We start from the raw sequence: 14,935 nt of genomic DNA on the forward strand, positions 1-14,935 counted from the left end.
ATTCCCAGGCGTCGCAGCAGAGTGCTCTCCTCCAGCTCCTGTGGTCACCTTGTGCAAGTACATGGGCTAGGGAGTATTTATGTTTGGGGTTTATTTCTAGGTCTGAAAACCATGCCTGAAGCCAAGAAGCCCTCTCACCGGCGTGGAATTTGTGAGGACGAATCTTGCCATGGAGTGATAATGGAGAAGTTCATCAAGGATGTGTCACGTGGCCCCAGATCAGGAAGAGCAAGGGAGCCGGAGGATCGGCCACAGAGGCTCCCCAGAATGCCAGATGATAACTGGAAGGGTGCTGCCTTCAGCAGGAGGGAGTCAGTGATCCAGGAGAGGGGTTCTGAAGGGAGTGCCTTCAGGGGGGGCTTCAGGTTCAACTCAAGCCTTGTTTCCAGAAAGAGAGTTCTGGAAAGAAAAAGGCGCTATCATTTTGACACAGTCCATGATCATAATGGCTGTGCCAGAAAGAAGCCCTTTGACTGTGGCAGTGAGATGAGAAAGGCCATGAGCATGAGTAGCCTAAGTGGCCTCGGCTCCTCCTCCTATTCCGAGTCACAGTCAGTGGACTTTGGGTCCATGGCATATGTGTGTGATGAGTGTGGGCGGTCATTCAGTGTCATCTCAGAGTTTGTCGAGCACCAGATCATGCACACCAGAGAGAACCTCTATGAGTATGGGGAATCCTTCATTCACAGTGTGGCAGTCAGTGAGGTTCAGAAAGGTCAGGTTGGAGGGAAACGCTTCGAGTGTAAGGAGTGTGGGGAAACCTTCAATAAGAGTGCCGCACTGGCTGAGCATCGGAAGATCCATGCTAGAGAGTGCCGTGCAGAGCGCAGGGAGCAAGAGCACGAGGAGACTGTCATGCCTAGCCCAACCTTCAGTGAGCTTCAGAAGATATATGGCAAAGACAAATTCTATGAGTGCAGGGTTTGTAAGGAAACCTTCCTTCATAGTTCTGCCCTGATTGAGCACCAGAAAATCCACAACAGAGGGAATTTTGGAGAAGACAAAGATAATGAGCGTGAGCCTGAGCGCGAGCGTGAACATCGGGAAATTTTCATGCCCAACGCAGCCCTGAATGAATTTCAGAAAATGTATAATAAGGAGAGAATCTATGAGTGTAAGGTTTGTGGGGAGACCTTCCTTCATAGCTCATCCCTGAAGGAACATCAGAAAGTTCACACCAGAGGAAACCCATTTGAAAACAGGAGCAAAGTGTGTGAGGAAACCTTTATTCCTGGTCAGTCCCTTAAAAGGCGTCAGAAGACTTACACCAAGGAGAAGCTCTTTGCCTTCGCAGATGGCAGGGATGCCTTTATGCAAAGCTCCGATCTCAGCGAGCGTCAGAAAATCCATGCTCGGAAGAACTTCTTTGAAAGCAGGGCATATGAGAAATCTGTCATTCACAGCACGCCCTTCACTGAGTCTCAGAAGAGTCACACTATAACAAGACCCCCTGAAGATGAGGAGGATGAGAAGGCGTTCACCATCAGCAGCAACCCTGATGAAGACCAGCGGGTGTCCACCACAGGGCGATTCTACAAGAGGTCTGTGATCCACAGCTTTACCCCTGCTGAGACTCTGAGAAGTCACAGTGTAGCAGGGCCCAGTCAACTAAAAGCAGTTGCAGAGTCCACCATTCAGAGCTCAGCTGCCGCTAGGAGTGCCTGTGAAGGGAAGGAGCACAAGAGGTCTGTCATCCATAGCCTGGCTGCTCCCAGACCCCTGAAACGTCACAGTGGAAATGGGCAAAATGAATGTGATGAGAAGGGAGAATCCTCCATTTATATCTCAGACCTTAATAATAAGCGACGGAAGATTGCTGCCAGAGAGAACCCTTCTGAAGTGGGTAAGAATAACAACTATAAGGATTCTGTTATGCCAAGTGTATCTCATGCTGAACCTCAAAGAAGTCTCGCTGGAGAGGGATCCAGTGAATTCAAGCAAGATGCCAAATTTTCTCTTCCCAGCTCAAATGTCCGTGAACACCAGAAGGCGCGTGCTAAAAAGAAGTACATTGAACACAGGGGCAATGAGACCTCTGTAATCCATTCCCTACATTTTGGTGAACTGCAAATAGTTCGCCCTAGAGAGAAGCTATATGAATGTCAGGAATGTGGGGAGTGCTTTGCTCGTAGCTCTGACCTCACTGAGCACCAGAAGATTCACAATAGAGAGAAGCCCTCTGGAAGTAGAATTTATGAGCGATCTGTCATTCGCAGCTTGGCCCCTACTGACCCTCAGACGAGTTATGCCCAAGAGCGCTATGCTGAAGAGCAAGCACGCTACAAACGTAGAGAGTCAGGGCAGAGCTCTGCTTTCAGCAGCTTCTTCCGTGCACGTCAGAACATCTACACCCAAGAAAAGTCCTCTGGCAAGGCCACCCGAGGTCGGGAGCCCCACAGAGAGGAAACTTATGCTTGGGAGCCCCGTGGCAAGAAGACCCGTGCTCAGGAGCCCCATGGCGAGGAGACTTGTGCTTGGAAGCCCCATGGCGAGGAGACCCGTGCTCAGGAGCCCCACGGAGAGGAAACTCCTGCCCAGAAGCCCTACGGCAAGGAGATATGTGCTCAGAAGCCCCATGGAGAAGAAACTCCTGCTCAGAAGCCCCAAAGAGAGGAAACTCCTGCCCAGGAGCCCCAGGGTGAAGAGACCCGTGGTCAAGAGCCCCCTGGAGAGGAAACTCATCATCAGGAGACCCAGAGTCAGGGGCCCCACAGTGAGGAGACCCATGGTCAGAAGCCCCATGGCAAGGAGCCCCGTGGCCAGGAGCCCCGTGGCCAGGAGCCCTGTGGTCAGGAGCCCCGTGGTCAGGAGCCCCATGGTGAGGAGCCCCATGGTGTAGAAGCCCATGGTGGGGAGACCCACGATCAGGAGATGGTTGAAGACACTGTCATTCAGGGGTCAGATCTGGAGGAGCCCCAGAAGGATGACCCAAATGACACAATCTATGAATGTCAGGACTGTGGGCTGGGATTTGCGGATCTCACGGATCTCACAGGTCATCAGGATGTGCACATCAGAAAGAGTGTTGACAGTAGCAAAGACACAGAGTCTCAAGTTCACGTCCATTCCATCAATGAGTTTTCAAAGGAGTTCACTGGTGAGCAGCTCTTTGAATGCCCAAAATGTGGGGAATCTTTTATTCATAGCTCCTTCCTTTTTGAGCATCAGAGAGTCCATGAGCAAGACCAGCTGTACTCCATGAAGGGATGCGATGATGGTTTTATTTCCCTCTTGCCTGTGAAGCCACGGAGGAATCGTGCTGCGGAGAGGAATCCTGCTCTTGCTGGGTCGGCCATTCGATGCCTTCAGTGTGGACAGGGCTTCATTCATAGCTCTGCTCTCAATGAACACATGAGACACCACAGGGAGGATGAATTACTGGAGCAGAGCGAGATGGCTGAGGAAGTCCTCATTCATGGCTTCGCCCTCACCGAGTTCCAGGGAAGTGAGACCGAGGAGAAGCTCTTTGAATGCACAATATGTGGAGAGTGCTTCTTCACTGCAAAAGAACTTGGCGATCACCACACCAAGGTCCACAAGGATGAGCCCTATGAATATGGGCCCTCCTACACTCACACTTCATTTCTTGCAGAGCCCTTCAGGAAACCAATGCCATTCTATGAGTGCAAAGATTGTGGGCAGGCCTTTATCCACGACACGGTCCTAACCAAGCACACAGTGTTTCACCCTGAGGAAGAGGAGGAGGAAGAGGAGGAGGAAGAGGAGGAGGAGGAAGAGGAGGAAGAAGAAGCTGCTGCTGCCCAGGAAGTTGAAGCCAATGTCCTCGTTCCACAAGAAATCCTGCGAATTCAGGGGTCAAACATAGAAGCTGCTGAGCCAGAGGTGGAGGTTGCCGAGCCCGAGGTAGAGGCTGCCGAGCCAGAAGTAGAAGCTGCCGAGCCAAATGGAGAGGCCGAAGGGCCAGGAGGAGAGGCCGCAGAGCCCCATGGAGAAGCCGAGCAGCCAATTGTGGATGCAGATGAGCCAGATGGTGTAGGGATTGAAGACCCGGAGGAGGGAGCCCAAGGGCCAGAAGGAGATGCCGACGGGCCTGAGGGCCTAGGAGTGGGAGATCCAGAAGAGGAGGGTGAAGACGAGGAGATTGAGGTGGAAGAGCCCTATGATGGCTACAAGGAGTGCACAGAGACCTTCCCGTGCAGCGCAGCCTTGGGTGGGCCCCTGAAGGCCCAGGCCAGCATGGTCATGCTGGAGCCCGCAGGCGCCCCCGGGGAGTGCTCAGGCTACATCCAGCGTGCCAGCACCAGCACCGGAGGCACCCAGCCAGCCGACGAGAAGCACTTCAGATGTGATGTCTGTGGGCAGCTCTTCAGTGACCGCCTGTCCCTTGCCAGGCACCAGAACAGCCACACTGGCTAAGTGTAAAGGTTGGAAAATCTCCACCTAGAACTGGACCCTTACCCAAAACAAGACTATGATAATGTCAGTAGGAAACTTACCTTAGCATGTGCACACCTGACTTAACATCAGACAGCTCAGATTAGCCAGACAGCGTGGATACTCCTTCAGCCTTAGCTCTCCCCGTGAGCATCAGTGTCTGCACGGGGAAAGCTATAGCACATCTTACGTCTATCCCAGCTACCGGATTGAGTCAACCAGACAGATTGGCCCAATCACCTGTAAATGATGCTCCTATAACCTAAACAGAAGGTTCCCTGCAGTGTATATAAATGAGCAGAACGTAGCAAAATGGGGATCACGTATTTGGATTTAATATGATACTCAATTGCAGTTTACTGTGCAGAGGTATCTCACCTGACACTCTAATTTTTTGTTCTTGGAGGAGGAAGAGAGCAACAAAGTAGAATATATCTGTAAGTGTCTTTGGTCTGAGAAAGATTCCTTGTGCATTATTTGAACCCCCTCAGTATCTTTGACTGCTACGTTTCTAATCTTGTGAAGGTGTAGACAGGAAAAGTAACATGTCTTTATTCTTTGCTGTTTGAAAAAAGGAGTGATTTTCGCTTCCTTGTACAGCCATTTCGTCTGCACCAACACCTTGTGACCTGACGCTGTGTGAGCCTTTACAATTTATAGGTTGGCCTTTGTGACCCATGTCAACCTGTCCCCTTTGTGTGTACCTTGCAGTGGTTCTCGTGCAAAAATATTACAATTTGGGTGTTTTTTTAAAGTGTTTTTTTTTTAAACCAACATAATGTGTGTTCAGTAGTGAATTTAAAATGTGATGCTTTTCCCCACAAATCCTAAGTCTTTGCCTTTAAAGAATGGGTTACAACCATCACTAGATCACAGTAGTGCCTAATGAAGGTTGAGAACCACAGGACAGACTCGCTGCTGTACATAAGGAAGCAGGCTGACAACCTTTCATCACTTCTTCTGAATGCTTCCTGCCTTAAGTGACAAGTAGCAACATGGCTTGAGTCACCTATGTGGCATGTGTGCTGCCACAAGTCAGTTTGCTCCCTGGGTGCCCAGGAGCTAGTATCCTTAGATCTTTCTATTGCTTAAACCTAATTCTCTTCTTTACCTGACTCTCTAATCCCATGTCTAACTTGCATTTTAAAAAAAATTAAAAAGTGTTAAAAAAAAAAAAAAAAAAAGCTTCCTTTACAGTTAGCCCAAGCTTAACACGGACTCAGGTTCCCCAGCAGCCTTAATTTGTTTTGTTTCCATCTGTTCTTCTCTTCAGGCCTTCTAGGCGCTTCTGACCTATCCATAGGTGTCGTGTTGTCCCATCTCGGTTTTCCTCTTGATCACAAACTGACCTCAGCTTGAGGTCTCCCCTGTCCTGTGCTGTGGACATCCAGTGCTCCTTTGCTTCTCCCCTCGCATAATGGCTATATTAAGAAAATTTTTGGCCTTGAGTTGGCTGAAAAAAAAAAAAACTTTAAAATTTTTAAAAATTAAAAAAAAAAAGCGGATCTCTAGTTGAAGTAAGCAAAAGACAAGCGCAGATCATTTGAACAAGCAAAATTAAAATATCCACCGAGGGAAACATATTTGAATCTTACTCTTCTAGATCCGCAGGTCTAGGGCTCCCGGGGAGTGTGTCCAAGCTGCAGGGAATGCCAAAGTCTAGGAGGCTGGAGAGCTGAGAGCAAGAAACAGAATTGAGTAAGCCAAAGAAGGGCATCCTAGCACACCCGCAGACCCAGGAGACAGAGGGAGTGCCAGAGCAGGGGTGAGGATGGGTGGGTGGTGTCCTGGAGGCACAGTGTGGGAAGCTGCACAGAAAGACCCATAGTCGGAGCAGACATCCAGGGAAACGCCCGTGAGGCATCCCCCAATGAGAGGGCCCTGGACTGGGATCAGTGTGGATGTCATTAGAGTGAATTTGGGGGTTCGGTGCCATAGGCGGTGTGAATCACTAGACCCTTTTCAGAAAGCAACTTGCCAAGAAGGGTGTCTGTTCCAACCTTACGTGTATGGGAAATTGGAAACTTAAATGCCAAACAGTAGAATAAGAATTAAGTGAAGGTATCTGTGGACTCTTATGCAGCTGTTTAAAAATGATAATCATAAAGAGTTATGTAGCAACATGGAAATATATTTACGGAAGAGTAAGTGGAGAAAGCAGGACACAAAATTATATTTATACTACAATTATGACTTTAAGATGTATGCTTATAGTCAAAAGCTGTTGTGTTGTTGTACGCTTATAGTTGAGCATCATTTTCTTAACTTTCTTGAATGTTCTTTATGGTAGTGCTGTTAAAGTTGATGATCACATTTCCATTGTGAACATAATTGGAATTCATCAAACACTTGGAAAAAACAAAGTGGAGGAAAAATTCCATATCCCCACCATCCAAAGACAGATTCACTCTAAAGCATCCTGTTTATTCTTGTTTCTTTACACAGGTTTATAATTATAACCATGTCAAAACGTGTGTTCAAGATAGCTGTATGGTACCCTTTTGGAATTATGGTTAAATCCTTTTATCTTAATTTTTCCAGTGTTCCTTATAATAGTGTCCTGATAACATTTATTGTGTATGTCTACATTATAAGCGTAACATGTACTCAGAGGAGAAATTAGAAAACAGAGCAAAATTGGAAAATAAAAACGATTCACACACATCCCCAGCCCATGGACTCCGCCAGCATCTCGATCCTTTCCTCCACGTTGTTCCAGTGCACAGCCTGTGGGTGTAATGGTGTTCAATGTGTGTGCATCGAATCAAAAAGTGAAAAAAAATGTGAAAAATAATTAGTGTTGTCATTGTGGGATTCTGGCTACATATTTTGTCTAAAATTTCTTGAATAATCTTTGGTGTTTTGGTGACAAATTAAATGTATGTATTTTCCCTTTACAAATATAATACATACTCATAGAAAACTGGGAAATTAGTAAAAGAGAAGGAAATTCACCTGTATTCCCAAGAATTGCTGCTGCTAACACGTGGGGCTGTGGTCTGGGGGCTCACGATACGTCCCGTGCGTGTCGGAGACGGGAAGACAGAGCGGCTGAGAGCTGCAGGTGGTTGTGGGGTTACAGGGAAGCGTGCTGCCTCAGTTTCTCTGAGTGGCCTTTGTCAGTGGTCAGTAGTCCCCTTCACCCCCTACGTTCCCATCACCCATGCAGTATGTGTCCACTATAGTAAACCTTGACATTGTGGAAATGTAGAAGAGAAACTCATGCATTTTTCCACTGTCCAACGACCGTGGTCAACATCTTGATGTGTCTTCATCATCTTCTTTCTTGTGCACAGGTTTTCGATTTGTTGATATGGTTGTGATCGTTCTATCTGTAATAGTGTCAACAATAAAAATAAAGTTAAAAATAATCATTTCTCAGTCTCTTTTGTCCCTGTCAAGGGTTTGCTAAGGTGTGCTTTTTGCTAAAGTTATAAATTCAGACACTTTGTGCCTCATTTGGCTTGCAGATCTTATGTTTTGGGGTATTGGCTGATTCAATAATTACTTCCATGGGATTTTTTTTTTCTGATACCAGGGATTAAACTTGGGGGCACTTAACCACGAGGATGCATCAGCCACGTCCTCAACCTATTCTGTTTGTTTGTTTGTTTGAAACAGGGTCTTGCTAAGTTGCTCCATAGGATCTTTTCATATTCCTTGATTCCATGTTTTCTTTAACTGCACTTATGTTCCAGTAGTGTTTTTGAATTTGAGAATAACCACAAATATTTCAGTTACTTGACTGGGCATTTGTAAATGAAAATTTGAGATTCGCTTGTTCAGGAACCCTCAATGTAAAAATGCCAGTATTGGGATTCAGAATCTGTGACACATCTATTCCTAATTCTTGTTAAAAGATGTTTATCCCTGGGGAAATCTTTCTTCAGTCCACAAACCACACTTTAACCCAGCTTCAATTCAACACCCATACAACGCAGCAGGTTACCCCGCAGGTAATTCAGGAGGAAATCCTGACACGTGCACGTTATCCCATAATGACCAGATTTCCATTTGTGGCTAATTGGATCAGTGTTGGTGACCCACCTGATGGCTGCTGCATCCCTGCTCCCATGACCCCACCCTCTCTGACGCCTCTGCACACACTGTGGTTGGGGTTTGCAGTAAAGATGTAAAAGGGTTTTTCTGGTGCAATTCTAACCACTCTGGCATTGGATAGGTCCTGATTTTTTTTTTCAGATTCTTAGAACTCAACTTTTATTCACACTAAAATGAAAGCCCATTGAATTGTGGTCATCTCTTGTGGCATCTATTTGGTTCACCGCTTAGATGGTCATTCTGTGATCAGCCAAGGTGAGAGGGTCACCCTTTCCTAAAAGCTGTTCCTGAAGAGTCTCTACAGCAGGTAGTAGGAAGGCAGTGAAGCGGGCGCTGGCTGGAGTGGCCTGAGCAGCCCTCCTGCCCTCACAACTGCACCCTGAAGGGGAGGATAACTGCCCTGAGACTGGACTTCCCCTGGCCTTAGAGGATTGGGTTCATGGGTTCCCAGTGTCCAGTCAGACTCAAAAGGACTTGAGAGCTAACTGTGCAGTCCTATAGGTTAGGGCTGGGCATGCTGATGAGAAAACTGACCTGGAAAGAGAAAGCTACATGGCCAGAGCGAGTCTTGGTTCCAGATGCCTCATCACAACAGTGCCTCATAGAGCCTGGCTGATGCCCTTCCCCTTCCATTACTGTAACACAACGTCGGGGGCAGTTAACTTACAAAGCGAAAAGACTCAGTTCAGCTCCTGGCTCTGGAGGCTCCAGTCCAAGATCTAGTGGCCTCATCACTTTGGGCCTCTGGCAAGGGGGGCACTTACAGCAAGAGTATGTGGCAGAGTAAGCTACTCACTCCATGAGTCAAGAAGCAGAAGTGAGACCAAGAGGCCAGGGTCCCCATTAGGCCCCACTTTAAGGAGCCACCCACCATAGCCTGGCAATACCACCCTGTAACTTGTGGGCCTTTGGGGACACTCAACCCAACCATGACACATAGATAATCCATTTGTTGGCCAAAGCAACACACTGAGAACTACTGAATATTGGATCCAAGTAAAACCTAATCCTTGGCACAGGAACACTGCAAGGTGAGGAGCGGGCAAGCTGGCTATTCTCCTGGGCAGCGGGATGAGAATGGCTCCCTACCCAGCCCGCCAGACACTTGGGGCAGGTGCTTACACACACCTTCACCGTGGGCAGTGCTGACCCATCCGCTGACCAGCCTGCCAGCACACCGGGGCCACTTACAAGCCCAGTCCCGGCGATGCTGCCTGAGCAACCTCTGAACCGCAGGGGCACGCGGTGTGCACTTCTCACACACCGCCCCCCCCCCCCCCCCCCCCGGTCCTGGGGTTGCCTAGGTGGCCCTGCTCGTCCCGGCCGGCTGGCAGCGGGCGGCGGGGGTCCAGAACGCCCACGCGCTCTCCCGAGGCCAGAGGACCACCCCTTCACGGTGATGGCAGAGGTGCAGAGGCTGCGACCCAGGGGGCACGCCTCGCGGCGGCCGAGCGACCGTCCCCGGGGCCCGCCGGCCCCGCGCTCCCGGGCGCTGTCTAACAAGGGCAGCCCCGTAGGCTCGGCCACGCCCCTCGGTGACGTAGGAGACGGGCAGCGGCTGGGACCTACACCCCGCCCTGTGACGATGGGCACACAGGTGCCCCGGCGTGCCGTCAGAGCCCGCTCGGAAAAGAGCTAACCCAAGCATCTGCCGCCCGCAGACAGGGAGCCCTGACGCGAACGCGCCGCGCCTGGACTCCCTCTCCCGGCGGCCCCCGCGCGCGGCCTCTCCTCGGTGCACGGGCGCGCGGCCTTCTGGGTCTTGTGGTCCTCCACAGGCGGGCGCGCGGCCTTCTGGGACTTGTAGTCCTCCACAGGCGAGCGCACTGCCTTCTGGCCCGGCCGTCGGGCTCCGGTCGGGTCCGGGTGGCGGGGCCCCTCGCGGGCCGGGACCCGCGAGCCTGCCCGCGTCCCTTGTGCGGCGCGTGCGGCCGGACGGCCTGTGCGCTGCGAGCGAGTCCCGCAACTGAGCTAGCACGTCTTGCCCGGCGACGGCCCGACGGGCCCCGGGGCAGACGCGCGCCACCGCCTCGCAGGACGTGCGCGGGAGAGCGGGCCGCGCGCGAGCGAGTGCGCGCGCGCCCGACGACGCGGCTGCGGGCCGCCCCGCCGTGAGCCTAGTGGTGTGTGTCTGGTGGTGTGCGCCTGGAGTGGTGGTGTGCCTTCGGAGTGCGCGAGTGCATGGGCGTCGTGGGACCATGAGGGTGTGCGGGTCTGCGTGGTCACGCGTGTGTGCCGCGTCGCAGGCCTGCGTGGCACGAGTCCGCTTGCACGCCTGCACGACGGTGTTGCTTCTGTGAGTGCGCGTGCGGGCCGGCTAGGCTGAGGTTGCTCACGTCCAGACCGCACAGCCTTGTTGGCGGTCAGCCCCCAAGAAAGCACGGCGCTGCGGAGCGACCCGAGCCCCACCACAGCCCCAAGACAGCTCGACTCCTCCAAACACAACCTCGGACCCAGCTCCCGACCCAAAAGACAGACTCTCCCACCCTCAGAACAGCCCTGACCCACCCATGACAGTCCCCAGGAGAGCCATGAACCTGAGGGTGGCCCCCAGGGTAGCCCCCGGCCCTAGGAAGGCCCCTGTGGTCAGCCCCCCAGTCTTGAGGACAGCCTCCCCTACGCCCCCCGCCCTAAGGAAAGCCCACTGTCCCTCAGGAAGGCACCAGGCCGAGGACGGCCTGGCCTGAGGATGGCCCCCAGGACAGCTTCGGGCCCCAAGGACAGCCCCCAGCCCTAGGACGGCCCCTGTGGACAGCTCCCGGACCCAAGGACAGCCCCCAGACCGAGAGGACGGCCCCCCGTGGACAGCTCCCGGCCCCAAGGACAGCCCCCAGCCCCAAGGACAGCCCCCAGCCCAAGGACAGCCCCCGTGGACAGTTCCCGGCCCCAAGGACAGCCCCCAGCCCGAGGACGGCCCCCGTGGCTGGGCGCGGCGGGAACGGGTGGCGGCGTGTCCGGACCGCCGCCCTGCTTGTGTCTGCGGAACGCCGCGGCGGGCGAGGGCTGCAGCCAGCCACTGCCGCGCCGTGTTAGGGACCCCGGCCTCCCCCGACGCGACTAGCCGCTCACAGGCGTTTCTGAGCCGCGGGACGACTCGGTCCCCTGATGTCCCTGGACACCAGGAGAGAGAAGAGACTGAGGAGACGGGGACCGGCCCAAGGAGGACGTGGTGCTTCCTCCAGGACAGGCAGCCTGGCCGGGTCAGGAGGGATCTAGGAGCAGGAAGGTCGGGTCTGGGAACCGCCAGTCTGGTGGGGGATGGAGGAAGTCTTCCAGGACGCTGGACAGATCAGTTGGGGACCAAAGAGGCCAGTTATCCCCTTTCCCTGATGGGGGCACAAGAAGATGATTTGGGGGGAGACTGAGGATACTTTGGGGAGCATGGAGCTGGGAGCCCTCAGGAAATGTTCTGGCTAGGCAGGACTCCTATGAAGTGCTGTGGGTGAGGGGCTTGGATGGGCTTGGGGCTCTGCAGCGGCTGTGCTCCACTGCAGGGAGCCGCCCCTGAGGGGGCAGACAGGGGATGCTGTCCAAGGGTCTGCGGTCAGAGGATGACCTGAAGTTCCAGGATGTCCGTCTGCAGACGGGCTGTGTGCATGTCTGTGCCTGCATGTGTGTGGAGGGATCTGGGCGCTCACGGACAGGTCCAGCTTGAGCAAGTGGGTTCTCAGTTTCCCTGGAGTGTATGTCAGGATGTATGTGTCTGTGTGCCCAGGTGTGCCCGGTCATTATCTGAAAATATGTGTCCAAAGTCTGGGACTCCCCTAAGTTTGAAGCTGTGTTTGCACATGTGTGAGGGTCTGCCAGTGGGTCTCCATGTCTTTTTAAAAGGACCTGTGGGGCAATGGGAAGTGCCTGTGAGTTTGTCAAAGTCAGCCGTGAGTCGGAGAGTGCGCAGTCTGGGGAGGCTCATGTGTGGGAGTGCCTGGCCTTCGTGCCAACTTCGTGCCAAGCCTAGCCCTTGACCTGTAACCACCTAGCCATGGGTCCCTGGCCATGGGTCCCTGATCTCAGTGTGAAGCTGTGTGACCTACACATCTTTTTCTTCAACAGCAGTTTGCTTTTCTCTGGTGACTAGATGGGGTGGGTTGGAGGACAATCATGTGAGACCCAGGTGAAGACCTCAGTGACACGGACATGGTGCAGGGAAGCTGGGAACAGAGTGAAGGAAGAGACCCCTTGACTCTCAGCCCTGCTAACAATGAAAGTGAAGCCAGCCGTTCCTCTGCCTTTCTCTGCTGTAGGCACTGTGAATTCCTTGACAGGCATGCAGACGCTCAGTCTTCATATTCAGTCGTTTTTGTTCTCATTTCTCTGGAGTGGAAAGCTAAAGTATGTATAGAGGGTTAAATGACCAACCCAGTATTCAGATCACTGAGCAAAGTATAGAACACCTACTTTAATTTGAATTTCAGACAAACAAGAATTGCTTTTTAGTCATTATCAAATATTGCATATATAGGACATACCTCTACTTAAAAGTAACTTATTAAATACATTTTAAAAATAGTTCTTTTGCATAGGTGTGTCCCAGGCAGTAACAGGGATATACCTACCCTTGAAAACTATGCATCTTTAATCTGAAAGTTGTTTTCAGTGCGGACCTTCTATTTTTATTTACTTAATCTGGCAATTCGGTCCCAGAGGTCTCTCATCTAGTGAGTGGTAGGCTGGGAACCATCCCCCTTCCCTTCCACACAGACCTTGCCACTGTGGTGATGGGGGCAGAGCACTCCCATCTGAGCTTTCCAACATCCAGCTTTGCTGCAGGACTGCTCCTCCCCCAAGCAGAGCATCAGGGGCCACACGGACTGGCCCTTCCATCCTCATGGTGGTCCTGCGGAGTCATATAACACCCCGCTTCAGAGTGGGAGGCACCCAGGCAAATGTAGCAGGGTCATTTGCCTTAGGTCCACGTGAAGAACCTGATCAGCCCCTTTTCCTTTATCATAGTAAAATACCTACAGTCGATGATACAGCAAAGAGGCTCATTTTGGCCCAGAGTTAGGGAGGGGGACATCCCAAAAGCATGGTGCACCTCTTGGGAGGCCCCCTTGGCTGCATGGATCATGTTCGGAATGCCTATGTGTCTCTGTGTGGTCTCTCTCCCTCCCCTTGAAAAGGGCTCAATCTTAGGGCCTCCAACCTAATGACCTAATCTTCTAATCACTTCCCAAAGGACTCATCATTAAACACTATGGTCAGCTTAAGTTTCTACTCTCTTGTTATAATTACCCTAAGACTTTGAGGCTCAAAATCCTGCATGAGGGCTGGGGCTGGGGCTCAGTGGGACAGCACTTGCCTAGCACATGTGAAGCACTGGGTTTGATCCTCAGCACCACATAAAAATAAATAAATAAAATAAAGGTATTGTGCAAAAAAAAAAAAAAAAATCCTGCATGAGTTTGGAGAGGACAAACCACATTCGAAACATAGCAGGAACAGAACTGGGTCTGAAGTTGAGCCTCTTAAGTCTGCAGTGTCTTGTTCTGAGCTACTATGTTGTCTGTCACTTTAGTTTCTTAAGTCTGTTTTGTTTGTTTGTTTGTGGCTCCAGGAATCTAACCCAGGGTCCTGTGAATGCTCGACAAGAACTCTACCACTGAGCACACCCCAACCAACATCATCACTGTAGAACAGGGTCAGAAAGATGGGAATTTGAATGCTCACTAAGAGCTGCCTTCACTGAGCACTGGCTATATTCTAGGCACTAGAGGATGATTTGATGTGCAGTAAAATGAGTTTCCCCTTCAGAGCCAGATTACATGCATAATTGTCAGCTTAATAACAATCTGAGAGTCTCCAAAGATAATGGCATTTGTTTGGGAATTGCAGCATATTGCAGAAGGAAGGCATATGCCACAGTAACTTGTGGACCTATTAAAGGTTGAAGCAAGGGGAATTTTTATAAGTAGAAAAGGGAGAACTTTACATAAGCTACTTGGATTCAGAGTGCCCTGGTCAGAGACCTGAGATGAGAGCTGGTGGAGGTGCCATTGTGAGCAAGTGTTCTGTCTAGAGCATCTTAGGATGTTAAAGATAAACTTGGTGATGGAATTCTGTGCATTTGGGCAAGGCTTGCAATGCATGGGGTATGTGTACAGCAAGAGGAAATTTCTTGTGGGCTTTAGAAAGTCCTCTAGAAAGTACTTACCTCAGTACTTCGCTGGCTATGGCCTTGAAGAGTTCTCGGTAACTTCCTGGCTCTCATTCTGTCTGAGTCTGACAAGAATTACTTCATCTGGGTGTCAGCAGCATTCACACATTTTTTCCACCTTTTGCTTAGAGACCCTCTCCAAGTCCCAGGCCCTGCAGTCCATGATCCTGTCTCTGCCAAGTGCTCTCCACAAATCAGCTGGTTGATTTTCTAGGGGGAGGCCCTGCTGACACTTAGAAGACTTGGGGAGGTGACATCTTCTGCCTGAGGGCCCCAGCTGCTGAGTGAGTGCAGAGTTCCAGCTCAGGCCACCTGCTCCTCAGC

The 14,935-nt window shown here is 51.3% G+C and overlaps 1 protein-coding gene across 11 annotated transcripts in view; it reads left to right on the forward strand.

The window, feature by feature from the left end:
- Peg3 (paternally expressed 3) overlaps positions 1 to 7,769 on the forward strand; it is a 30,242-nt gene extending 22,473 nt beyond the window's left edge. For all 11 annotated transcript variants that reach the window (XM_076839445.2, XM_076839446.2, XM_076839442.2 and 8 more), the window contains one exon: positions 101 to 7,769. In XM_076839445.2, coding sequence (XP_076695560.1) covers positions 101 to 4,377 — 4,277 coding nt within the window. In that variant the 3' untranslated portion in view covers positions 4,378 to 7,769. The remainder of the gene's footprint in view (positions 1 to 100) is intronic.
- Positions 7,770 to 14,935: the final 7,166 nt, after the last annotated feature.

The sequence above is a fragment of the Callospermophilus lateralis genome, chromosome 18 (genome assembly GCF_048772815.1).
Source record: "Callospermophilus lateralis isolate mCalLat2 chromosome 18, mCalLat2.hap1, whole genome shotgun sequence".
NCBI lineage: Eukaryota > Metazoa > Chordata > Mammalia > Rodentia > Sciuridae > Callospermophilus > Callospermophilus lateralis.